The sequence below is a fragment of the Theropithecus gelada genome, chromosome 19 (genome assembly GCF_003255815.1).
Source record: "Theropithecus gelada isolate Dixy chromosome 19, Tgel_1.0, whole genome shotgun sequence".
NCBI classification, from domain to species: domain Eukaryota; kingdom Metazoa; phylum Chordata; class Mammalia; order Primates; family Cercopithecidae; genus Theropithecus; species Theropithecus gelada.
The window spans coordinates 40,942,963-40,970,089 of NC_037687.1; the positions used below are offsets into that span (position 1 = coordinate 40,942,963).

A 27,127-nucleotide genomic window follows, 5' to 3' on the forward strand; every position below is an offset into this window, starting at 1 on the left:
TTTATTTTTCTCTTTTTAAAACTTTTTTATTTACATATATTTTTTGAGACAGGGTCTTGCTCTGTTGCCCAGGCTGGGGTGCAGTGGCGCAATCGTGGCTCACTGCAGCCTCAACCTCCTGGGCTGAAGCCATCCTCCCACCTCAGCCTTCTGGGCAGCTGGGGCTACAGGCACACATCACCATGCCCAGCTAATTTTTGTATTTTTGGTAGAGACAGGATTTCGCCGTGTCAGCCAGGCTGGTCTCAAACTCCCGGGCTCGAGTGATCCGTCCGCCTCAGCCTCGCAAAGTGCTGGGACTACAGATGTGAGTTACTGTACCTGGCCAGCCAGGCACATTTCTGTCTCAGGGCCTTTGCACTGGCTATTCCTCTGCCTGGAACGCTCTTTCCCCAGATGTCTGCCCACTTGGCTCCTTCCCCACCTCCTTCAGATCAAATGTTGCCCTCTCAGTGAGATCCCCCTGAAAACTGCAACCACTCCTTCACTGTCGCTGCATTTTCTATGCACAAATCGTCATTTAACCAACTCATTTATCGCGGTTTTTGTCCAACTCTCTGGTTAGGGTGTCAGCTCTGTGAGGGCCGAGATCTCTGTCTTGTAAATGGCTGTCTCTCCAGCTCTGAGAACAGAGCCTGGCACATGGTAGATGCTGGATAAATTATGATTCAATAAATAAAAGACGGGAAAGAAAGAAAGGAGAGAGGGAAGGAACTGGCAACTCTGTGGGCTCTCGCGGTTCGTCATCTGTCCTAGCTGGGAGGCAAGAGTGTTAACACGTCTCCTCTTCCCGGATAAGACGGTGCCAGGCTGGGAAACTGAGGCACGAAGGGACTCTCGGTAGCAGTCCTGAAGCAGTGAAGCGGGAGCCAGGCTTCAGACCAACCCTCAATGCCGCGCTCAGAAGAAAAAGTCCCCGACACCACCTGCTGGTGAGTAGCGTCATGACGGTTGTGGCCACCTTGCTGACGGAAGGCTGGTGATGCCCTTGCCCGGTGGGCAGGACAGGAGGCAGCCCAGGGGTATCCCCGGAAGATGCGCAGAGTCCATGAAGCCACAGCTTAAGCCTCTTGATGCCTGAAGCCCTGTGGGCACCTCGCCCGATCAGAGCTATGCAGGAGGGTGGTGCCCTGCCAGCAGAGACCTGCTCTGTGTCACTCTGTGCCCGCACACCTGCCCTCCCTCCACAGCCAGCCAGGACTCCCATCTCTCCAGGAGGGAACAGCTGCCCCAGCTCCATAGGGCTGCATGCACCCTACATGGGGCCTCTGGAGGGCAGGGGAGTCAGGGCCTACCCAAATCCCCACCCAGGCTGGGCAGTTTCTGGTCACAGCAGCCAAGGCAGCAAAACGTAGGCTTCTGGAGGAGAGCTGCCCCCATCCCTAGAGATACATCCTCCGGCCAAACAGGGGTCTCACCACCCAGACATCATCTACGATCTTCCCATCCTGTGAGGGACAAAAACAGGGACAGTAGTTAGAGCTGAAAGCCTGAACTCTGGGGCCAGATGGCCTGGGTTCCAATCCCCTCTCTGCCCTCTGATGGGCTGTACAACCCCGAGCAAGTGGCTAGACCTCTCTGGGCCTCAGTTTTCCTCATCTGAAAAGTGGTGGGGAGAGTAACAGTACCCACATCATAGATGTTGTGGGAGTTAAATGAGATAGTATGTGTAAACAGAGCCCAGCATATGGAAAGGGCTATGTAAGTGGAGGCTATTCTTAGAGCACAAACTCTGGAATGAGACAGCCCTTACTTTATATTCCAGCACATCCACTCTTTCCCTCTCTCTCTCTTTTTTTTTTTTTTTTTTTTTTTTTTTTTGAGACAGAGTCTTGCGGTATCACCCAGGCTGGAGTGCAGTGGCACGATCTTGATTCACTGCCAAACCTCTGCTTCCCAGGTTCAAGCCATTCTCCTGCCCCAGCCTCCCGACCAGCTGGGATTACAGGCACGCGCCACTATGCCTGGCTAATTTTTGTATTTTTTACTAGAGACAAGGTTTCACCATGTTGGCCAGGCTGGTCTTGAACTCCTGACCTCAAGTGATCCACCTGCCTCAGCCTCCTAAAGTGCTGGGATTATAGGCATCAGCCACTGCGCCTGGCCAGCACATCCACCCTCTATGTGGCCTTAAGCATGTGGCTGGAATCTCTGAGCATATGCGATGCACAAAGTAATAGATGCCCAGAGTCATGGCAAGAACCGAGTGAGATCATGCACACAAAGCCTGCGCCCGGTGCATGCGCCACTTGATAAATGGTAGCTATGGGATCCCAGCTCGGCTGTCCTCCAGCTGTGTGACCCTGGGAAAATTACTTTCCCTCTCTGAGCCTCAGTTCCCTCACCTATAAAATGAGAGGAAATCCACTCCTATGAGATTGTTTTGGTGTATAAAGTGCTACTGGAGCCGGATGCGGTGGCTCACACCTGTAATCCCAGCACTTTGGAAGGCCGAGGCGGGCGGATCACCTAAGGTCAGGAGTTCAAGACCAGCCTGGCTAACATGGCGAAACCCTGTCTCTACTAAAAATACAAAAAATTAGCCGGGTGTGGTGGCATGTGCCTGTAATCCGAGCTACTCAGGAGGCTGAGGCAGGAGAACTGCTTGAACCTGGGAGGTGGAAGTTGCAGCGAGCTTAGATTGCACCACTGCACTCTAGCCTGGGCAACAGAGTGAGACTCTGTCTCAAAAATAAATTAATTAATTAATTTAATTAAATGCTACTAAATACAGAGCATCTAGGCAGTGCCTGGTATGCAGTAGGTGCTCAATAAATCATAAATATTATCATTTTTTAAAAACTACAATGGCAAAAATAAAGAAAGGTGAGCCATTATTATTTGGGTCCACCTAACCTTCAGCCAGCCCTACCACATACCCATCTTATTATTTCCCCCCACCTGTGTGCCACCCTGCCATCTTTATCTTCCCCTGCCTCACAATGGGAAATACCTACAAAATTTACCAAGTTCTGCACTATTCTAAGCATTTTATATATAATAAGTCCTTCAACCCCCACGTAGTCCTGTGAGGTGGAAACTATGATCATCCCCTCTCACAGACGGGAAAACTGAGGCTCAAAGAAGTTAGATAAGTGGGCCCAGCATGGTGGCTCACGCCTGTAATCCCAGGACTTTGGGAGGCTGAGGTGGGTAGATCACTTGATGTCAGGAGTTCGAGACCATTCTGGCCAACATGGTGAAACCCCGTCTCTACTAAAAATATGAAAAATTAGCCAGGTGTGGTGTTGGGCGCCTGTGATCCCAGCTACCCGGGAGGCTGAGGTAGGAGAATTTCCTGAACCCGGGAGGTAGAGGTTGCAGGGAGCAGAGATCACGCCACTACACTCCAGCCTGGGCGACAGAGCGAGACTCCGTCTCAAAAAAAAAAAAAGTTAGATGAGTGGCTCGAGGTCATTCAGCTGGTAAGTAGCAGGAGCAGGTTTCTAGTTCTACAGTCCACATTTGTTTGTTTTTTTGTTTTGAGTTAGGGTCTCACTGTGTTGCCCAGGCTGGAGTACAGAGGCGAGATCATAGCTCACTGCAAACTCTAACTCCTAGGCTCAAGTGATCCTCTGCCTCAGCCTCCCAAGTAGTTGGGACTACAGACTTCTGCCACCACACTTGGCTAATTTTCATTTTTGTTTTTTTTTCCCCAAGACATTCTGTCTCCCAGGCTGGAGTGCAGTGGTGCCATCTCGGCTCACCGCAACCTCCACCTCCCGGATTTAAGTGATTCTCCTGCCTCAGCCTCCCATGTAGCTGGGATTACAGGCACCTGCCACCACGGGGAGCTAATTTTTGTATTTTTAGTAGAGACAGGGTTTCACCATGTTGGTCAGACTGGTCTCTAACTCCTGACCTCAAGTGATCTATCTGCCTCGGCCTCCCAAAGTGCTGGGATTTCAGGTGTGAACCAGCACACCTGGCCTAATTTTTGTAGTTTTTGTAGAGACTAGGTCTCACCATGTTACCCAGGCTGGTCTTGAACTCCTGGACTCAAGCAATCCTCGTGCCTTAGCCCCACCAACTTGCAGGTATTGCAGGCATGAGCCACTGTGCCCGGCCGAGTCCATGTTTTTAACAACTCATTTGCCTGGCAGGGCCTGGCTGTGCAGTCAGATGAGTCGGGCCTGCCCCTCACTGACCTGGTCATCCGACACCTGCTGGATGTGGATGTGGGTCCCGTTGAGGATGTGCAGCCGGGTGTACCCATACTCCTTCACACGCACGGCACTCCAGGGCCTTGGGAAGACAGCAAAGGGCGTCAGCCGCTCCTCACAGCCCTGGGAAGGGAGACCTGGTCAGACCCAGGGCAGGTGGAGGACCCGCAAGCAAGCAGAAATGACCTGCCAGCCCAGGACCCTGCTGCCCTCAAGGAAGACAGTTAAGACTTGGCCATAGAGACCAGGCCCGGTGGCTCACGCCTATAATCCCAGCACTTTGGGAGGCCAAGAACAACAGATCAGTTGAGGTTGGGAGTCAGAGACCTGCCTGGCCAACATGGTGAAACCCTGTCTCTACTAAAAATACAAAAATTAGCCTGGTGTGGTGGCGGACAACTATAGTCCCACCTACTTGGGAAGCTGAGGCAGGACAATTGCTTGAACCTGGGAGGCGGAGGTTGCAGTGAGCCAAGATCATGCCACTGCACTCCAGCCTGGGCAACAGAGTGAGACTGTCTCAAACAAAAACGAAAACAAAAAGACTTGGCCACAATAATGCTTTGCAATTGAACATTTTGTCCCGGGCAGGCTTCCCTACTCCAGGTCTCTGACTTCTAGAAAACTACACAGCTGTGTAAGACTCTGCCCACTACAGCATTACAGTAAAAGCTCTGAACCGGAAGCCATCCCAACGCCCATCAGGGAGTCAGTTAAATACATTATAGCATAGCCATCGCAAAGCAGGGAAGTGGGGTGAGACAGAAAGATGGCCAAGATTGTGTGTGAAGGGGAAAAAGCAATTCGAAGAACAGAGAAATCACTGGATCTGAAGCCTGGCTGCACACTAGCCCCTCCAAGAAAGCTTTTTAAAACACCAACGCCTGGGGAAACAGAATGCTCGTGCTTGCCGCAGAAAAGCCAGGCTTGAGGAGCAGAGAGGATGCCAGAGCGAGGAAATTCACCATTTTGCACCCAGCATTGTAATACCAGATTGAAGCAAGGATCATGAATGGATGATAAAACTAGCAGGGAAAGTTTGAGGCATAACAGGACGTTTGCATAGTCTCAAAGTATCTCTCCAGGAGATGCTTGTTAATTACATAGGAAAAAAGAGAGTCACTTTATGGTGGAGAGGGCTGGCAGACACCTCCCTAACCGAGTGATCAAAGTGAGTATCATCAGTAATGAGACCCATCCATACCATACTTTCAGCTGAGAAATCAGAGGCTCAAAGAGGTCAGACAGACATCGTGCAGCCGGGTGCGGTGGCTCATGCCTGTAATCCCAGCACTTTGGGAGGCCGAGGTGGGCAGATCATGAGGTCAGGAGTTCGAGACCAGCCTGGCCAACATGGTGAAACCCTGTCTCTACTAAAAATACAGTAATTAGCCGGGTGTGGTGGCGCAGGCCTGTAGTCCCAGCTACTCAGGAGGCTGAGGCGGGAGAATCACTTGAACCCAGGAGGCGGAGGTTGCAGTGAACCAAGATCTCGCCACTGGACTCCATCCTGGGTGACAGAGCGAGACTCCGCCTGAAAAAAAAGAAAAAGAAAGAAAGGAATGAAAGAGACAAGACACCTAATTACAGCACGTGATGTCAGATCCTGGGCTGGTGCCCCGGGGGAAAAATCTTTGCTTTGATTTAAAAGACACCAAGGGGACTACTGGCTAAACTTGAATAAGGTCTGTAGAGTAGATAATAGTATATTATCAATGTTAACTTCTTGAATTTGAATTTGATAATTATACCGTGATGATATAAGGTTTGTTGTTTTTTTTTTTAAGGAAATACAGAGAAAGTGGTAAAGGGGCATCATGTCTGCAACTTGCTCTTGATTAGACCTGAAAATAAGACTAAAATGGAGAGAGAAAGACATTAAAACAAATATGTTTAGCTAAGCACAGTGGCTGACACCTGGAATCCCAGCACGCTGGGAGGCCAAGGCAGGAGGACTGTTTGACGCCAGGAGTTCAAGACAAGCCTGGGCAACATAGCAAGACCCTGTCTCTACAAAAAGTAAAAATTAAATTAAAAAAAATTAGCCAGGCATGCGTATAGTTTCAGCTACTCAAGAGGCTGAGTCAGGAGAATGGTTTGAGCCCAGGAGTTGGAGGCTGCAGTGAGCTATGATGGAGCCACTGCACTCCAGCCTGGGTGCCAGAGCTGGACCCCATCTCTATTTTTTTCTTTAAAAATGTGGTTAAGCCAGGCACGGTGGCTCACGCCCGTAATCCCAGCACTTTGGGAGGCCAAGGTGGGTGGATCACCTGAGGTCGGGAGTTTGAGACGAGCCTGACCAATATGGAGAAACCCCATCTCTACTAAAAATACAAAATTAGCCAGGTGTGGTGGCGCACGCCTGTAATCCCAGCTACTTGGGAGGCTGAGGCAGGAGTATTGCTTGAACCCGGGAGGCGGAGGTTGCAGTGAGCAGAGATCACGCCAATTGCACTCCAGCCTGGGCAACAAGAGTGAAACTCCATCTTAAGAAAAAAAAAAAAAAGTGGTTAAATGTTCATATTTGGGAAATCTTGGTGAAGTGGATATGGAAAGTCCTTGTATTGTTAGTGCAACTTTACTGTTGGTCTGAAATAATTTCAATTTTTTTTTTTAATTTTTTATTTTTGAGACAGAGTTGGGCTCTTGTCACCCAGGCTGGAGTGCAATGGCGTGATCTTGGCTCACTGCAACCTCTGCCTTCTGGGTTCAAGCGATTCTCCTGCTTCAGCCTCCTGAGTAGCTGGGATTACAGGTGCCCGCCACCACGCCCAGCTAATTTTTTGTTTTTAGTAGAGACGGGGTTTCGCCATGTTGGGCAGGCTGGTCTCAAACTCCTGACCTCAGGTGATCCGCCCGCCTCAGCTTCCCAAAGTGTTGGGATTACAGGCGTGAGCCACCGCGCTCGGCCTCAAATTTTTTAATTAAAGAAAAAAACCAATTTGTGCTGACAAAATCAGAATAGCAGTCACCCATGGGCAGAGCCTGACTGCCAAGGGCCGTGAGAAGCCATCTGGTGCTGACAGCATTCTATTTCGTGCTCCACGTGGCAGCTACTCTGGGAGATCAATGCCAGGGATTCTGGTATTTTGACCAGGGTCAGGACCAAGCATTGCAGTTTTAAAAGCTCCCCAGGTAATTCTGATGTGCACCAAGTTTGAGAACCACTGGGGCATGACCCACAATCTAAGTGGTTTTTGTTTTTGTTTTTTAAAGTAAGAAATACAGTAACATGTCTCTATCTAAACAATTACTCATTTGTATATGCAGAGAACATTATAAAATGCAAGAGAGTTAACAGCTGAGAGTGGGGCAATGTGCGGTGTGAGTGGCTGCTGTTCACCTCCTGCTCTCTGTAACTGTTTGAATTTTTATTACAAGTGATTGTTACTTTTATATATATACATATATATAAAAAATAATAATAATTGGTTTTGTCATGTTGCCCAGGCTGGTCTCAAACTCCTAGACTCAAGCGATCCACCCATCGCAGCCTCCCAAAGTGCTGCGATTACAGGCGTGAGCCACCGCACCCTGCCTCACTTTGCTCTTAATCATTTATAAGCAGCAGCTTTGGAAGGCCAAGCGGGGGAATTACTTAAGCCCAGGAATTCGAGATCAGCCTGGGCAACATAGTGAGACTGTCTCTATTAAAAACACTTTTGTTTTTGAGATGGGGTCTCGCTCTGTCCCCAGGCTAGAGTGCAGTAGCACAATCTCAGCTCACTGCAGCTTCGACTTCTTGGGCTCAAATGATCCTCCCACTTTGGCCTCCCAAGTAGCTGGGACTACAGGTGTGCACCGCCATGCATGGCTAAATTTTGTATTTTTTTAAATAGAGACGGGGTTTCACCATGTTGCCCAGACTGGTCTCGAACTCCTGACCTCAAGCAACCTGCCCGCCTCGGCCTCACAAAGTGTTGGGATTACAGGCGTGAGCCACTGTGTGTGGCCAAACTTTTTAAATTAAATTTAAAAATTAAAAACTAAGCCTCGCTCCATGGAGAAGGGGTAGATTCCAAGTCTGAGCAGAAAAAACACAGGATGATCCTGGAATGTTTTGAAGTGCCAGAGAATAAGGAGGGGACGAATGGAAAGGAGACAGGAGCCCACTGATGGCCGCAGCCGGCACAACCTAAACATCCAGATAAATAACAGTCGTGTTGGATAATAACCCGCAGAGTAAAATAAATTACCCATGAGTTCACACAGACATAAATAAACAATTAACCAACTAAACAAATGTGGCAGAAGACACAAGTCAGCCTTGCAGGAGGATCTCAATTAATAAATCTTGGAAGAGTGAGGGCGACAGAAAATCCCCATTAGAACGGCACAGTAAGACTGGGCGCAGTGGCTCTCGCCTGTAATCCCAGCACTTTGGGAAGCCAAGGTGGGCCGATCACCCGAGGTCAGGAGTTCGAGACCAGCCTCGCCAACATGGTGAAACCACATCTCTACTAAAAATACAAAACTTAACCGGGCATGGGGGTGGGCATTTATAATCCCAAGTACTCGAGAGGCTGAGGCAGGACAATGGCTTGATCCCGGAACGTGGAGGTTGCAGTGAGCCAAGATCGTGCCACTGCACTCCAACCTGGGCAACAAGAGTGAAACTCCGTCTCAAAAAAGGAAGGAAAGAAGGAAGGAAGGAAGGAAGGGAGGGAGGGAGGGAGGGAGGGAGAGAGGGAGGAAGGGTTCTCATTAGAACAGTTTAGTAATAACTGTTGCAGGCAGGGTCCGCTAATGGGTTCTAAAATAAGAGGGTGAAAGTTTGAGGAGAAACTGGACATTTGGGCCAGGCACACCTGTAATCCTAGCACTTTGGGAGGCCGAGGCAGGCAGATCACTTGAGGTCAGGAGTTTGAGACCAGCCTGGCCAACATGGTGAAATCCCATCTCTACCAAAAGTACAAAAATTAGCCAGAAATCTCTTGAACCAGGAGGCGGAGGTTGCAGTGAGCTGAGATCATGCCACTGCACTCCAGCCTGGACAACAGAGCGAGACTCCGTCTCAAAAAAAAAAAAAAAAAGATAGTTTTTTTGTTTTGTTTTGTTTTGTTTTTGTTTCGAGACGGGATCTGGCTTTGTCACCTAGGCTACAGTACAGTACAGTACACAGTACAGTACAGTGACCATAACTCACTGTAGTATCTTCCTGTCTGTGCTCTGTTCCTGGATCTATCCAATGGGCATGCTGCTAGGAGTTTCTGACCTTAGGGCTGAGGGTTAAGTGATATCCACTGTATAAAGCACCCAGCACTCAGGCTGGAACAAAGTCAGCCCTCCATGGATAGAAAGAGAGAGAGAAGGCAAAGGCACCCGTCCCCCTGCTCACGGCAGATCCTGTGATGATGTGGACAGGTCCTCGCGGGTTCGTGTAGGGCATCTCTCCGCTGCCGTTAAATACCTGGGGAAGGGAACAATGTTGGGTGGCGGGCAGTCACACGAGGCCATTCTGGGGACATCTGACCGCCCTGACCCCAGCTGCGTGGGCGCCCAGCCCTCCACGTGCCTCACCTGGTAGTTGTAAATTGGCCACAGTCGTTCATACGAGTGCTCATGAGCCCACAGCTGCAGATCCACTCCTGAGACAGAGCAAGCGGGGATCAGACCTCTGAATCGGGCAGAGGTGGGGTGTGGGGCATGGGTCCCAAGGGTTGCTCACCATATTTGTAGAAAAGATCCTCCAAACCATACAGCTTGCCTTGGAGGCCTTTGCGGACCTGGGCAGGGTGAATGAGTGGGTGAGGGTGACGCACACCGACGCGCACCTGGCTCTCGGCACCTCCCCACCGTCTCCCAGGGAGGGGCCTCACCTTGCTTTCATGTCGTGTGCAGTCGTCCAGATCTGCGTTGGAGCAGTACATGGGCCGGTGCCCCATGGTGATGATCCACGGCCGGGCTGCCCGGTTCTTATTGGCTTTCTAGGGAGAAGGGCCCAGGGTGAGGGGCTAGGAGTGGGGGGTGGAGGGGGAGGTGGGGCCAGCCGGGGGACTACAGGGGGCCTCCACCCAGGTTACCTGGAGGTCACTCTCCAGCCAGCGAAACTGCCTCTGTACCAGGTGGCGGCCGTAATGGAGAAAGAAATAGACCTCGGTGGAGAAGGAGATGATGTGGGCGGGACCCAGATCCCAGCTGGAGGAGTCAAAGGGCAGGGGTCAGGGACCGGGGCTCCTCTGCATCTCCCACCCTTCAGGGGAGAGGGCCAGCCCCCCGGCACCTGCACATTACCTGTACCACAGGCCCTCATTATCCCCCGGCATGCTGAAGCGAGCCTTGTAGTTAGAGAAGTTGCTAGAATAAAGGAAGTACAAGGGATAGAGGTGAGGGACTGAATTTCCTAGCCCTACTCCTATACCCTGCCACTGTCGGGCCCTGAGTCTGGCTTCCAGCCCACCCCCATCTCCTCTTGCTACAATTGAAATGTTGCAGCATGAGAGACTCAAAGGAGACACTAAGAAGAATGAGACCGTTTCCATTGATCCAGCCCTTGCCCACCGCCACAGCCCTCGGTCCTCACTAGCGTTCTTCGTGGTTCCCGGGGCATGTCATGTATGGCAGGCTGGCAGCCACAGGTTCAATGAGCCGCATAAACCTATCCCCGACGCGGGCATTGTCCTGATCCATGTTGTAGGCAAAGTCTCCTGGGGGAGGGGGCGGAAGGAGGGTGAGGACCCAGGCCCAGCTCTGCTTTCATTGGAATTGAGAGAGCCAGGTTAGTCCCAGCACTTTAGGGGGCCAAGGCAGGAGTATCACTTGAGCCTAGGAATTCAAAACCAGCCTCCCAAAGTGCTGGAATTACAGGTGTGAGCCACTGTGCCTGGCCAAGATGGTTTTTGTTTGTTTGTTTTTGTTTTCTTTGTTTCTTTTTTTTTTTTTTTTTTTTTTTTTTTTTGTGAGACGGAGTCTCCTGCTGCTGCCCAGACTAGTGTGCAGTGGTGCCATCTTGGCTCACTGCAACCTCTGCCTCCCAGGTTCAAGCGATTCTCCTGCCTCAGCCTCCCAAGTAGCTGAGATTACAGACACACGCCACCACACCTGGCTAATTTTTGTAGTTTTAGTAGAGATGGAGTTTCACCATGTTGGCCAGGCTGGTCTCGAACTCCTGACCTCAAGTGATCCACCTACCTTGGCCTCTCAAAGTGCTGGAATTACAGGCATGAGCCACCGCGCCCAGCCCAACATTAGTATTATTATTATTCCTATTTCAGATGGGGAAACTGAGGACCCAGGTCACACAGCTGGCTAGTGAAGATGTAGAAATAAAACCTAGGGAGCCTGATTCCAGCGCCTGCACTTTGAAACATACAATCCCCAATCCCCATTACCCATCTCATTCTCTTCCCCCTCTTAAATAAAAACAGCAGCAATAATAACAACAGCACAAGGACACCGAAGTGCACCTGCACCCTGCCAGGCAACGCGAACTCACGTAGTCATCATAACAGTCCTGCGAACTCGGAACCAGCTTTCTCTCTAATCAAAATACACGGGGGGAAAACCCCTGCTCCTGGCAAGAGTGCCAGAGTTGGGATTTTAACCAAGGCAGGCTGGTTGGCCACAGACACCATCTCCGTAGCCAGTCTTATCCCCTGTCCCTTCAGAGACACACTGGCCCCAGCCCTGTCCCCTCCACGGTCCTGGCACCGCCCCCCACCCGCGCTCCCCACACCATCCCTCCGCGTGCGCGCTGACCACCATCCTTCCGCTCGCCCCTGCGGATGCCTCACCCACATGGAGAACGGCGTCGTACATGCCCTGCTGGGTGTCCCTGCGCAGCCGCGGTAAGGCCTTCGGGTTGTCAGCCCCCAGGTCCCCAAACACAGCCAGGCGGGGACTCCAGTGGGCCCCATTCTTGAGGGCTCTGAAGCGGAACCGACGGCTCCAGCCTTGCGCACTGCCACAGCGATAAACTGAAGGGAGAGGAAAATGTTGCCGTCAGCTGGGCCGCCCCAGGACGCTCCCTCCAACCCCATCCTTCCCCAACTGGTGGAGGGGAGGAGATGGGGGGACTGGTTGGGGCTGGCCCATGCCCCTTCGATCTGCCTTCCCCGCACCTTCCGTTTTCATCCTGGGGTCTCATACAATAGGCTTGCAGATAGGCAGAGGAGTTACCAGCCCGGCCTGAGCCACCGGCCAGTGGTAGCTTCTAGTCTGTATCCCACTCCTCTTCCCATTCCCCCTCAAGAGCTCAACCTGGGGGCCCTCTCACCATACTGAACCCCCGGCAGCAGCTTGCGAAGCGTGACTCGGTGTATGTAGAGCTTCCGCCGGAGAATGCCCCCATCCACAAAGGGGACGAAGGTGCCTTGGGCACGGAGGGGCAGAGGCCCGGACGGCTGCAACCCGAATTGCACTTCAGAGCGGGTTGGGACCCATGTGGTCCAGGTTACAGTCATGGAGCCTGGCTCACCTGGGGAGAAAGGGACAGAGGATAGACCAGGAGTGAGGCCTGGGCAGGGTGGTAGGGATGTGCAGAAAAAGTGAGGGGCGTTGACCACTGATGAACAGTTAGTAGTTAAGGAGACAGGTTCTGGAACTGCCCAAGTTCAATCCCAGCTCTGCCATTTCTTCTTCTTCTTTTTTTTTGAGTTGGGGTCTCACTCTGCTGCCCAGGCTGGAGTACAGTGGTGCCATCTCAGCTTACTGCAACCTGTGCCGCCTCCCAGGTTCAAGCGATTCTCCTGCCTCAGCCTCCCGAGTAGCTAGGATTACAAGCATGTGCCACCATGCCTGGCTAATTTTTGCATTTTTAGTAGAGATGTAGCTTTGCCATGTTGGCCAGACTGGTCTTGAACTCCTGACCTCAGGTGATCCACCCACCTTCGCCTCCCAAAGTTCTGGGATTACAGGCATGATCCAGCTCTGCCATTTCTAAGCTGAGCTTCCCTGGGGCACATCACTTCACCTCTCTGAGCCTCAGTTTTCCTGTCTGTAAAATGGAAAAATAATAGTTTCTGCGCTATATGGTTGTTATGAGGCTTAGATGAATAAATATAAGTAAAGCAAATGAAATAGTGCCTAGTACACTTAGGGTTATATGGGGGAACGAGTATTATTATTAATATCATTATTTACTGTGTGCAGGTCTTGTACCAACTATTGTACACACATGATGTCATTTAAAGGTTGCCAGCTTGGGTGTCTGGAGGCCACAGGTGATCTAAAGGGAGACAAGGGCCACCTGTAAGTGAGCAAGGAGTTACAGAGCATGTAGCCAACTGTAGACCCTGCCCTATCTCAAAGGGGCAGCCATCACTCAGATCTGACGATAGCCACCAAGCAAGCAGAAAACGAGCCCAGTACTAGCAAAGCTATTGACTTTTCTTTTTTCTCGGAGATAGGGTCTCACTATGTTGCCCAGGCTAGAGGTGCAGTGGTGCCATCTTCGCTTACTGCAGCCTTGGCCTCCTGGGCTCAAGCTGTCCTCCTGCCTCAGCCTCCCAAGAAGCTGGGACCACAGGCACATGCCACCATGCCCAGTTAATTTTTTTTTTTTTTTTTGAGGAGGAGTCTTGCTCTGTTGCCCAGGCTGGAGTGTGATGGCGCAATCTCGGCTCACTGCAACCTCCGTGAGATGGTTTGGCTTTGTGTCCCCGCCCAAATCGCATCTTGAATTGTACTCCCATAATTCCTATGTGTTGTGGGAGGGACCAGTGGGAGACTGTTTGAATCAAGGGGGCAGTTTTCCCCATACTGCTCTCATGGTAGTGAATAAGTCTCACGAGATCTGATGAGTTTATCAGGGGTTTCCACTTTTGCTTCTTCCTCATTTTCTCTTGCCACCGCCATGTAAGAAATGCTTTTCACCAGCTGGGTGTATTGGCTCATGCCTGTAAACCCAGCACTTTGGGAGGCCAAGGTGGGCGGATCACGAGGTCAGGAGATCGAGACCATTCTGGCCAACATGGTGAAACCCCATCTCTATTGAAAATACAAAAATTAGCTGGGCATGGTGGCGTGCACCTGTAGTCCCAGCTATTTGGGAGACTGAGGCAGGAGAATTGCTTGAACCAGGGAGACAGAGGTTGCTGTGAGCCAAGATCACGCCACTGCATTCCAGCTTAGCAACAAAGCAAGATTCTGTCTCAAAAAAAAAAAGAAAAAAGAAATGCCTTTCACCTCTGCCATGATTCTGAGGCCTCCCCAGCCATGTGGAACTGTAAGTCCAATTAAACCTCTTTTTCTTCCCAGTCTCAGGTATGTCTTTATCAACAGCATGAAAACTACTTCTGAAATCTAGGTGGAGGTTCCCAAACCCCAATTCTTGACTTCTGCGCACCTGCAGGCTCAAAACCACGTGGAAGCTGCCAAGGCTTGGGGCTTGCACCCTCTGAAGCCACAGCCCAAGCTCTATGTTGACCCCTGACAGCCACAGCTGGAGTGGCTAGGATGCAGGACACCAAGTCCCTAGACTGCACACAGCACAGGGACCCTGGGCCCTGCCCATGAAACCATTTTTTCCTCCTAGACCTCTGGGTCTGTGATGATAGGGGCTGCCGCAAAGGTCTCTGACATGCCCTGGAGATATTTTCCCCACTGTCTTGGGGATTAACATTGAGCTCCTCATTACTTATGCAAATATCTGCAGCCAGTTTGAATTTCTCCTCAGAAAATGGGATTTTATTTTCTATCCCATCATCAGGCTGCAAATTTTCTGAACTTTGATGCTCTCCTCCCCTTTTAGAATTGAATGCCTTTAATAGCACATGTTGAATGCTTTGCTGCTTAGAAACTTCTTCCACCAGATACCCTAAATCATCTCTCTCAAGTTCAAAGTTCCAATAATCTCTAGGGCAGGGGCAAAATGCCACCAGTTTCTTTGCTAAAAGCTAACAAGAGTCACCTTTGCTCCAGTTCCCAACATGTTCCTCATCTCCACCTGAGAGCACCTCTGCCTGGATTTCATTGTCCATATCATCATCAGTATTTTTGTCAAAGTCATTCAACCGAGTCTCTAGGAAGTTCCAAATTTTCCCACATTTTCCTGTCTCCTTCTGAGCCCTCTAAACTGTTCCGACCTCTGTCTGTTACCCAGTTCCAAAGTTGCTTCCACATTTTCAGGTATCTTTTCAGCAACACCCCACTCTACTGGTACCAACTTACTATATTAGTCCATTTTCATGCTGCTGATAAATACCCTTACATGGTGGTGGCAAGAGAACATGAGGAAGAAGCAGAAGCGGAAACCCCTGATAAAACCATCAGTCTCAGGCCAGGCGCGGTGGCTCAAGCCTGTAATCCCAGCACTTTGGGAGGCCGAGACGGGCGGATCACAAGGTCAGGAGATCGAGACCAACCTGGCTAACACGGTGAAACTCCGTCTCTACTAAAAAAATACAAAAAACTAGCTGGCCATGGTGGCGGGCGCCTGTAGTCCCAGCTACTCAGGAGGCTGAGGAGGAGAATGGCGGGAACCCAGGAGGCGGAGCTTGCAGTGAGCTGAGATCCAGCCACTGCACTCCAGCCCGGGCGACAGAGGGAGACTCCGTCTCAAAAAAAAAAAAAAAAGCCATCAGTCTCATGAGACTTATTCACTACCACAAGAACAGTAAGGGGGAAACTGCCCCCATGATTCAACTGATCTCCCTTCAGGTCCCTCTCACAACATGTGGGAATTATGGGTGTACAATTCAAGATGAGATTTTGGTGGGACACAGAGCCAAACCGTATCATTCTGTCCCTGGCCCCTCCAAATTTCATACCCTCATATTTCAAAATCAATCATGCCTTCCCAACAGTCCCCCAAAAGCGTTAACCCAAAAGTCCACAGTCCAAAGTCTCATGTGAGACAAGTCAAGACCCTTTCAACTATGAGCCTGTAAAATGAAAAGCAAGCTAGTTACTTCCTAGATACAGTGGGGATACAGGTATTGGGTAAACACAGCCATTCCTAATGGGAGAAATTGGCCAAAACAAAGAGGTTAAAGGGCCCATGCGAGTCCAAAATCCAGCAGGGCAGTCAAATTTTAAAGCTCCAAAACAATTTCCTTTGACTCCAGGCCTCACATGCAGGTCATGCTGGTGCAAGAGGTGGGTTCCCATTGCCTTGTGCAGCTCTGCCCCTGGGGCTTTGCAGGGTACAGCCTCCCTCCTGGCTGCTTTCACAGGCTGGCATTGAGTGTCTGCGGCTTTTCTAGGAGCACAGTGTAAGCTGTCGGTGGATCTACCATTCTGGGGTCTGGAGGACGGTGGCCCTCTTTTCACAGCTCCACTAGGTGGTGCCCCAGTAGGGACTCTGTGTGGGGGTTCCAGCCCCACATTTGAAGTGATTCTCCTGCCTCAGCCTCCTGAGTAGCTGGGATTACAGGTGCACGCCACCACGCCTGGCTAATTTTTGTATTTTTAGTAGAGACAGGGTTTCACCATGTTGGCCAGGCTGATCTCTAACTCCTGACCTCATGATCCACCCACCTCAGCCTCCCAAAGTGCTGGGATTACAGACCTGAGCCACCACGCCCGGCCTAGAACACATCTCTACACGGTGGTTTTTATATCCCAGGAGCATATATAGATAGATATGAAAATCCAGATTTTGAAGTGATAGCTTCAAATTCTTAAATGTTAGCACCCAAGTCAAGGTTTTAAAAATACCGTGTGGTGTAGTGTAATGTTAAGAGTTCTTCCTCCAGTCATACAAAAATGCATGTGCTCAGGGTTATTTATGGCAGTACTCTTTGTAATTGCAAAATACGGGAAACAACCTAAATGCCCATATTTAGGAGAGTGACTGAATAACATCCACACAATGGTGTAAAAAAGAATGAGGACAAGCTCCAAGAATTGCTATGAAATGTTTCCAGGACATATTGTTATACCAAAATAAGCAAAGTGCATAAGAGTATAGTTAGCTGCCCTTAATGTAAGGGGGTATAAGAAAATATGGAGGTGTCTCTGCTCATTTGTACAAAAGAAATACACCAGGTACTAAAGAATACACCAGGTACTAAAGAGATGAATTACTTACAGGGGATGGGTGGAAAATGAGGTAGAAAAAAAGAGGAGGCCAGACGTGTATTCCCAGCACGTTGGAAGGCCGAGGTGGCTAGATCACTTTGAGGCCAGGAGTTTGAGACCAGCCTGGCCAACACGGTGAAACTCTGTCTCTACTAAAAATGCAAAAATTAGCTGGGCGTAGTGGCTCACACTTGCAATCCCAGCACTTTGGGAGGTTCAGGCAGGTAAATCACTTAAGGTCAGGAGTTCGAGACCAGCCTGGCCAACATGGCAAAACCTGGTCTCTACTAAAAATATAAAAATTAGCCGGGCATGGTGGTGCATGCCTGTAATCCCAGCTACTCAGGAGGCTGAGGCAGAAGAATCACTTGAACCCAGGAGGCAGAGGTTGCAGTGAGTAGAGATTGTGCCACTCAGTGCACTCCAGCCTGGGTGACAGAGCAAGACCCGTCTCAAAAAAAAAAAAAAAAAAGAGAAAGAATGGGGGCTGGGGAAGGAGGGGAAGGAAAGAAGGAAGGAAGGAAGGAAGGAAGGAAGGAAGGAAGGAAGGAAGGAAGGAAGGAAGGAAAAGAGAAAGAAAGGAAGGGAGAGAGAGAAAGGAAGGAAGGAAAAAGAAGAGAGAAAGAAAAGAAAGAAAGAAGAAAGAAAGAAAAGAAAGAAAAAGAGAAAGAAAGAAAAGAAAGAAAGGAAGGAAGGAAGGACAGAAAAAGAAGAGAGAAAGAAAAGAAAGAAAGAAGAAAGAAAGAAAAGAAAGAAAAAGAGAAAGAAAGAAAAGAAAGAAAAGAAAGGAAGGAAGGAAGGAAGGAAGGAAGGAAGGAAGGAAGGAAGAAAGGAAGGAAGAAAGGAAGGAAGAAAGGAAGGAAGAAAGAAAGAAAAAAAGCGGGGGGCCAGGCTCAGTGGCTCACACCTGTAATCCCAGCACTTTGGGAGGCCAAGGCAGGTGGATCACTTGAGGTCAGAAGTTCGAGACCAGCCTGGCCAACAAGGTGAAACCTCATCTCTACTAAAAATACAAAAATTAGCCGGGTTTGGTGGCACATGCCTGTAGTCCCAGCTACTCAGGAGGCTGAGACAGGAGAATTGCTTGAACCCGGGAGGCGGAGGCCGCAGCGAGCTGAGATCACGCCACTGCACTCCAGCCTGGCAAGACAGAGCAAGGCTCTGTCTCAAATAAATAAATAAATAAATAAATAAATAAATAAATAAATAAAAGAAAGGGGGAATGGGAACAGAGGAACAGAGTAGTAGGGATGAAGAAACAGAGACATTTATCTGAGTCAGGCTTTTCATATAAGTTTGACTCCTGGAACTGTAGTCGTGTTTCACATTTCCCTCACACACCCACAAAATAAACAAAACTATCAGGATATGGGGGGAACCCAATGTGGAATAGAGACACTAATAAGTGGACCTAACCAGATTAAAAAATGAATAACATAACCACGTGGAAGGGGGTAAGGAAGAAAAATAACTGCAAGAAACAGTGTCCTAAGTGGGTATTATTATAAGGCAAAAGACGAAAAGGACTGTGCATAAAGGCTGTCACCTTGGCATTGCGTGCTTCTCACAGGCATACCCGTAAATGATTCTGAAACATATATATATATATATATATATATATATATATATATATATATACACCAAGTTTCACACTTGTTGCCAAGGCTGGAGTGCAATAGCACGATTTTGGCTCACTGCAACCTCTGCCTCCTGAGTTGAAGTGATTCTCCTGCCTCAGCCCCCCAAGTATCTGGGATTACAGGCACGCACCACCATGCCCAGCTAATTTTTGTATTTTTAGTAGAGATGGGGTTTTACAGCGTTGGCCAGGCTGGTCTTGACTCCTGACCTCAGGTGATCCACCCACCTCGGCCTCTCAAAGTGCTGAGATTACAGGCGTGAGTCACCACACCCAGCTGTAACTGCTTTATGTATACACTAGGATTGAACAAATAAATATATTGTAGACAGTAAGAGTCAAGTTTCTGAGTGTTAGAGAAAGAAGTTACAAATAAGGAAAGATGAGGCTAAAATAAACCCATGATCCTGGGCTGAAATCAGGGATATCAGTAAGATCTCATGGTAATTTTTTTTTTTTTTTGAGTTGGAGTCTCGCTCTGTTGCCCAGGCTGGAGGGCAGTGGTGCGATCTTGGTTCACTTGAACCCACCTCCCGGGTTCAAGTGATTCTCCTGCCCCAGCCTCCTGAGTGGCTGGGATTACAGATACATGCCACCATGCCTAGCTAATTTTTTGTATTTTTGGTAGAGATGGGGTTTCACTATGTTGGCCAGGCTGGTCTCAAACGCCTGACCTCAAGTGATCCACCTGCCTCGGCCTCCCAAAGTGCTGAGTCACCGTGGCCGGCCAGGTAATTAATTTTATACAGATTTGGCCGGGCGCAGTGGCTCACGCTTGTAATCCCAGCACTTTGGGAGGCCAAGAGGGGCGGATCACGAGGTCAAGAGATTGAGACCATCCTGGCAAACACGGTGAAACCCCGTCTCTACTAAAAATACAAAAAAAATTAGCCGGGCGTGGTGGCAGACGCCTGTAGTCCCAGCTTCTGGGGAGGCTGAGGCAGGAGAATGGCATGAACCCAGGAGGCAGAGCTTGCAGTGAGCCGAGATTGCGCCACTGCACTTCAGCCTGGGCGACAGAGCAAGACTCCGTCTCAAAAAAAAAAAAAAAAAAAAAAAAAAAAATTTTATACAGATTCAAACATAGATGTGTGAACATGAAGCTTTGTGTACATGCATGTATTGCCTCGCTGTGTTTGTTGAGAGGAACTAGAAGCTATGACATCTCAGTGGCAATGAGCACACCTAGTGCCCAGATATTAATTTCTAAATACCCATTCTCCAATAAAAAGGAACTGGAGGGCTGGGTGCAGTGGTTCACGCCTGTAATCCCAGTACTTTGGGAGGCTGAGCAGGTCGATCACAAGGTCAGGAGTTCGAGACCAGCCAGACTGACATGGTGAAACTCCATCTCTACTAAAAATACAAAAATCAGCTGGGCTTGGTGGTGCACGCCTGTAGTCCCAGCTACTCGGGAGGCTGAGGCAGGAGAATCCCTTGAACCCGGGAGGCAGAGGTTGCTGTGAGCCGAGATCACGCCACTGTACTCCAGCCTGGGTGACAAGAGTGAAATTCCATCTCAAAAAAAAAAAAAAAAGAAACTGGAACTCATTGTGGGAAATAGGTGCTTCCAGGGATGGAACAGGAAATATACAAGAGGAGCCTGGAATGATTTGTGATGTCATCAAGTGAGGACGTACTCAGAAATGATGGAGGCTTGTTGTAACAACACAGAACCCAATCTGAAGGAATTCTGAGAGACCAAATCTGGGACAATCATAACATCAGATTTTTCACCCATGGAATAAAATGGATATCCATGAGTCCATGATATAAATAAATCATTGAATAAATTAATAAAGGGATCAGGAAGGGACAGCTTTTTCTTAAAATAAAATTTCAATTAGATGGAAGGAGCTACTATATTGAATAGGAACAATAGACAAAAAAAAAAATAGAAGTGTAGAGGCTGGGTACAGTAGCTCACATCTATAATCTCTACACTTTGGGAGGCTGAGGCAGGTGGATTGCTTGAGCCCAGGAGTTCCAGACCAGCCTGGGCAACATGGTGAAACCCTGTCTCTACAAAAATGCAAAAATTGCCAGGCATGGTGGTGCATCCCTGTAGTCCCAGCTACTCAGGAGGCAGAGGTGAGAAGGTCACTTGAGCCCAGGAGGTAAGGGTTGCAATGAGCTGAGATTGTGCCACTGCACTCCAGCCTGGGTGACAGAGCAAGACTCTGTCTCAAAATAAATAAATAAATAAATTAGAAGTTATTAGCCTGGCGCAGTGGCTCACGCCTGTAATTCTAACACTTTGGGAGGATGAGGTAGGCAGATTGCCTGAGCTCAGGAGTTCGAGACCAGCCTGGGCAACACAGTGAAACCCCGTCTCTTCTAAAATGCAAAAACTTGTCCAGGTGTGGTGGCGTGCACCTGTAATCCCCACTACATGAGAGGTTGAGGCAAGAGAATTGCTTGAACCTGGGAGGTGGAGGTTACAGTGAGCCGAGATCGCGCCACTGCACTCTAGCCTGGGCAACAGAGCAAGACTCCGTCTCAAAAACAAAACAAAACAAAAGTTATAAAATTTAAAAGGAAAAAAAAAAGGAGGGAATTAGAAAATTAGAAAATCACCATTAGGCAAACACCACATTGATAATTGTTGCCAATAAGATCCACTGATGGATGCTAAAATTAGTGAGCAAACATTGAGGAGAAACGGGATTTGCATTGTCTTGAGCCATCTCCCTCAAGATATTTATTAACTACAAAGAGAAGAATAATTACTTTATAGAGGAGAAACCCAGCAGGCACCTCCTTAATGAAACAATCTGGGTCAACATCAGTAAGTCACAACAATAAGTCATAGCCACATCTTGATCCTTCATATCATGCACCAAGAAGGGCACAACATCACGTCTATGATAGTCTTGCCAAAAATACATAACTTAATTCCAGTCATAAGAAAGTATCAGACAAACCCCAAACGAGAGATACTGTATGAAATAGCTGATCAGTACTCAGTAATACCAAGATCATGAAAGACAAGGGAAGACTGAGAAACTAATGGATGGGAGGAGACTAGGGAGGCACAACCACTAAATGCAATGTGAGACCCCGGATCAGATTCTGGAAGGGGAAATGGACATTAGAAGAAAAACGGGTGAAATTCAAATGAGATCTGTAGTTTAGTTAACAGTATTGTACCAATCTTGATTTCTTGGTTTTAATCATTGTGCCATGGTTACATAAAATGTTAACATCAGGGGAAACCGAGTGAGGGGAGACAGGAACTCTGTAATATTTTTGGAACGTTTCTGCTAAATCTAAAAGTGGTACAAAATTAAAGAGTTTTAAAATAGGCCGGGCACAGTGGCTCATGCCTGTAATCCCAGCACTTTGGGAGGCTGAGGTGGGTGGATCATTTGAGGCCAGGAGTTCAAGATCAGCCTGCCCAACATAGCGAAACCCCGTCTCTACTGAAAAATACAAAAATTAGGGGCCGGGTGCAGTGGTTTATGCCTGTAATCCCACCGCTTTGGGAGGCTAAGGTGGACGGATCACTTGAGGTCAGGAGTTCAAGACCAGCCTGGGCAACACAGTGAAACCCCTGTCTCTATTAAAATACAAAAATTAGCCGGGCTTAGTGGCATGCACTTGTAGTCCCATCTATTTGAGAGGCTGAGGCAGGAGAATCGCTTGAACCTGGGAGGTGGAGGTTGTAGTGAGCCAAGATCGCACCACTGCACTCTAGCCTGGGCAGCAGAGTGAGACTCCAACTCAAAAACCAAAAAAATACAAAATACAAAAGTACAAAAATCAGCCAGGCATGGTGACATGCGCTGGTAGTCCCAGCTACTTGGGAGGCTGAGGCAGGAGAATCCCTTGAACGTGAGAGGCAGAGGTTGCAGTGAGCCAAGACCGCACCACTGCACTCCAGCCTGGGCGACAGAGTGAGACTCTGTCTCAAAACAAACAAACCCACAAAGATCGTGGGCTCCTGAACCAGCCTGCCAGCATTCAGATTCCCAGGCTATGTGAACTGGGGTCAGACTCTTCCCCTGCTATGGGTCTCAGTTTTACTCTCTTGTCAAACGGGAGTAGCAATGGTACCTACAGCTTAAGGTGGATACCAGGTTAAACGAGTTATCCATCTAGAGCACTTATAAGCATGTACTTGCCATTGTTATTGTGTAGGATGAAAAAGGACAGCCATGATCTCACTGGATTGCCACGGCAGCACTATGAGATGGGTTTTTACTGCCTTTCCCATTTTTACAGAGGCCTCCAGGCAAAGTGCTTTGTCCAAGGTCACTAGACCGGCAAATGCCAAGCCGGTTCATTCATGTGGTTTCTGATGCCACGTTGCAACTAACCTTTAAGAAACTCTTTCTCTCCTGGGCATGGTAGCTCACCCCTGTCTTCCCAGCACTTTGGGATGCTGAGGTGGGAGAATCACTTGAGCCCAGGAGTTTGAGACTAGCCTGGACAACACGGTGAGACCTTATCTCTATAAAAAGTAAAAAGAATTAGCCAGGCATGGTAGTGCACGTCTGCACTACTCCAGCTACTCAGGAGGCTGAGTCAGGAGGAGCACATGTGTCCAGAAGTTAGAGGTTGCAGTAAGCTATGATTGCACCATTGCATTCCAGTGTGGGTGACAGAGTGAGATCCTATCTAAAAAAAAAAAGAAGAAACTATCTTCTTTGAAGACGTAAAAGACATGAAAAACAAGGAAAGATAAGGAATAACTGAGGAACTGTCACAGATAGAAAAGAGTAGGACTAGAGCCTGGCACGGTGGCTCACGCCTGTAATCCCAGCACTTTGGGAGGCTGAGGTGGGTGGATCACCTGAGGTCGGGAGTTCAAGGCCAACCAGGCCAACATGGTGAAACCCCATCTCTACTAAAAATATAAAAATTAGCCAGGCGTGGTGGTGTGTGCCTGTAATCCCAGATACTTGGGAGGCTGAGGCAGGAGAATCACTTGAACCCAGGAGGCAGAGCTTGCAGTGAGCCAAGATCATGCCATTGCACTCCAGCCTGGCCAATACAGTGAGGCTCCATCTCAAAAAAAAAAAAAAAAAAAAAATTAGCTGGGCATGGTGTCATGCCCCTGTGGTCCCAGCTATTTGAGAGACTGAGGTGGGAGGATCGCTTGAGTCTGAAAGTCGAGGCTGCAGTGAGCCATGTTTGTGCTTCTGCACTCCAGTGCCAAACCCTGACAGAGCCAAACCCTGTGTCAAAAAACAAACAAACAACTGTTCTCCCTGTTTCAACCACATGTCTGTGCAAGAACAGATTTTCTTTGCAGGCAAAATCCAAAACAACAAATCACAACAGACTAAAATGAAAACAGATCTGAGGAGAATCCAGGTGTCAGTTACCAAACCAGATACTAAAGAGATTTTAGGCCAGGCGCAGTAGCTCATGCCTGTAATCCCAGCACTTTGGGAGGCCGAGACCAGAGGATTGCTTGAGCTTAGGGGTTCAAGACCAGCCTGGGCAACATGGTGAAATTCCATCTCTATAAAAAATACAAAAGCTAGCCAGGTATGATGGTGGGTGCCTGTAATCCCAGCTACTGGGGAGGCTGAGGTGGGAGAATCGCTTGAACCCTGCAGGGCGGAGGCTGCATTGAGCCAAGATTGTGCCACTACACTCCAGCCTGGGTGACAGAGTGGGACCCTGTCTCAAAAGAGTAAAAAATAAAAGATTTTTAAAAGATGCAAGCAACGTCACTCTCCTCACTCAATCTCTTCTCTTGCAAAATACAGTTTTTTCATTAAAAATATCATTTACATTAATACAGAAGGTATTTGTTATTGTTAATTTTAAATGACAGTAAAAAATTTTAAATGTCTCAGTTTTAATACCTCATTTAGTAAATATTGCTAGCTATAGTGCACATAAGCTAAAGTTCTTTGAAGTTCTCTGTAAGTTTTAGCAGTGTAAAACAGTTCTGAGATTAACAGTGTAAAACAAATAGTCCTGAGATTTAAAGTGTATGGAAATTGCTGCTACATACCAAACTCGGTTCTGTCCCACCAACCCTTTTTTTTTTTTTGAGACAGGGTCTTACTCTGTCACCCAGGTTGGAGTGTAGTGGCATGATCTTGGCTCACTGCAACCTTTGCCTCCTGGGCTCAAGTGACCCTCTTGCCTCAGCTCCCCAAGTAGCTGAGACTACAGGCGTGAGCCACCATGCACAGCTAATTTTTTTATTTTTTAAATTTTTTTGTAGAGATGGGGTTTCACCATGTTACCCAGGCTGGTCTTGAACCCCTGAGGTCAAGTGATCCACCCACCTCAGCATCCCCAAGTGCTGGGATTACAGGCATGCACCACCGTGCCCAGCCTCCACCACATTTTTTTTTTTTTTTTAAAGACAGGATTCTCTCTGTTGCCCAGGCTGGAGTGTAGTGGCCAATCATGGCTCACTGCAGCCTTGAACTCCTGGGCTCAAGCGATCCTCCCACCTCAGTCTCCCAAGTAGCTGGGACTACAGGTGCTTGCCACCACACATGACTAAGATTTTTTTTCTTTTTTCCTAAGAGGCAGAGGTCTCACTATGTTTTCTAGGCTGGTCCCAAACTCGTGACCTCAAGTGATTCTCCCGCCTCAGCCTCCCAAACTGCTAAGACTACAGGTGTGAGCCCCCACACCCAGCCTCAGTTCTGCCTCTTTACAGGTAGCAACTCCTTTACACCTCACCATGAGGTTGCACTAATATCACCCCATTATCCAGATGAGGAGGCTGAGGCCAGAGAGGTTAAGCCACTTGCCCAAGATCAGGCAGCAGGTACATAGCAAAGATGGGATTCTAACCCATTTGGTCTGGGTGCCAAGGGTCCAGAGTCCAAGCTCTTGCCCTGACAGTGGAAGGATCCTAATCAAAGATTGGGAGGCAGCCATCCTGGTGGGGAAGAGGAGAGGAGGGATGGAGAAGGGGCTGGGTAATCCAGCTCTGTTATCACTCATCCACTGGTTCCTTCCAAAACTGGCTCTGAGGCCTACTGTGCACAAACGAACAATGTGCCAGGTCCCAGAAGCGCAACAGAGATGCAATGAACAAGGACAGCAGCAGCCCCCTTAGGAGAGCAGGAGAGCACTCCCTGTGGGCTGGGCACCGTGATCATTCCGCACACTTCCAGGTGTACCACGGCCTGTACTTCCCATTCCACAGAGGCAGATGACAGAGGCTTGGGAGAAATGAGCCACCTGCTTAGGGGCTCACGGTGGGGATTCCTGAACCCTCAAACAATGAAGCACCGCTGGGCCTCGCTGGGAGAGGCGTAGAAAGGGGTCAGGGACACTTACCTGGGTAAGACAGATGGACTTGCTCTGGGGCAGCGCTGGGGGCCCCTGGGGACCTCTGGACTCCCAAGGAGAATAGCAGGAGTAGAGAGCAACAGGACCAGTAGCCAGGAAGGGGGTGCATGGTGGTGGGGTGGTGACCGCAGACAGGGGAAAAGTGGAGGGACTGAGGAGATCACCTCCTCACAGGTACAGCAGGAAGGGCTGGGAGGTTGGGGAATAGAGGATGATCTGGCAGTCCTCTGGGGGACAGAGGCAGGAGGGCAGGGAGGTCTCCTTCAAGATGGGTGGTTATCCAGACGCTGGAGAGAGAAACCAAAAATAAGAATGGCTAAGGAGCAGCAGCAGAGCTCTCTGAGCCTCACTCACAGTGTGCCAACCGCTTGACATAGATGAACTCACGGAAGCCTCATGACATTGCTATGAGGTGGTGGCTGTGAGCATCGTCATCCCCATATCACAGATGAGGAAACTGAGCAGCTGAGTGATTCAACTGCACAGCTAGGATGCGATGGAGCCAGGATTTGAACCCAGGAGGGCCTGATTCCGGAGCCTTGCTCCTAACCAGAGCTCACTCTCAGTGCTGGGGGCCTGGGAGTGGGGTGGAGGCTGTGTAGGAGGTTGCATTCGGCAGCCCCATCCCCAGCTCTCCATCCTGCTGTTAGAAACCCCAGTTCTCCTACCTACTCCCGAGATTCCAAGTATTCCTGCCTGCTCCTGGGATCTCGCCTCTCTACTCCATCCTTAGCCTTCCATTTTGCTCCTAGTGACCCCAATCCTCCCACGCCACCCTCAGATCCTGTAAGTCCATCCTGGCCAGAGCGGCCGCATCCTCTCTCCCCATCGCCAGCGTCCCTGCCCTTCCACCATCTGTTCCCACCCGCCTTCTCCCCAGCGCTTCCCCGCCTGCTCCAGCTCTGTCTCCAGCTGCCAGGCTGGAGCCGGGTCGGGACCATCCGGGAGCGGGGGTGCCCTCCCGGACCCCGGCTCACCCTCGGGGGCGCCAGCTTGCCCGCACGCGCCTCTCCAGCCACCAGCGCCGCCCCGGTATTTATGAGTTCGTGGGTGCCGAGGCCTCTCCCGCCCGAGGCCTCTCGCCGCCTAC

At 49.3% G+C, this 27,127-nt stretch overlaps 1 protein-coding gene across 2 annotated transcripts; it reads right to left on the minus strand.

The window, feature by feature from the left end:
* On the minus strand, positions 1 to 27,127 carry ACP7 (acid phosphatase 7, tartrate resistant (putative)). Of its 2 annotated transcripts, XM_025368434.1 has the most exons (13): positions 27,015 to 27,127; positions 26,026 to 26,324; positions 12,379 to 12,579; positions 11,897 to 12,079; positions 10,687 to 10,810; positions 10,398 to 10,460; positions 10,187 to 10,301; positions 9,983 to 10,090; positions 9,832 to 9,889; positions 9,684 to 9,751; positions 9,502 to 9,573; positions 4,149 to 4,286; positions 1 to 1,448 (listed from the first exon to the last, which is right to left on the minus strand). In XM_025368434.1, exons 2-13 carry the CDS (start codon positions 26,144 to 26,146, stop codon positions 1,383 to 1,385), a joined length of 1,317 nt encoding a protein of 438 aa, XP_025224219.1. In that variant the 5' UTR covers positions 26,147 to 26,324; positions 27,015 to 27,127; the 3' UTR covers positions 1 to 1,382. The 2 variants fall into 2 exon arrangements, with proteins under 2 accessions (XP_025224219.1, XP_025224220.1); XM_025368435.1 differs by lacking the exons at positions 4,149 to 4,286; positions 10,687 to 10,810.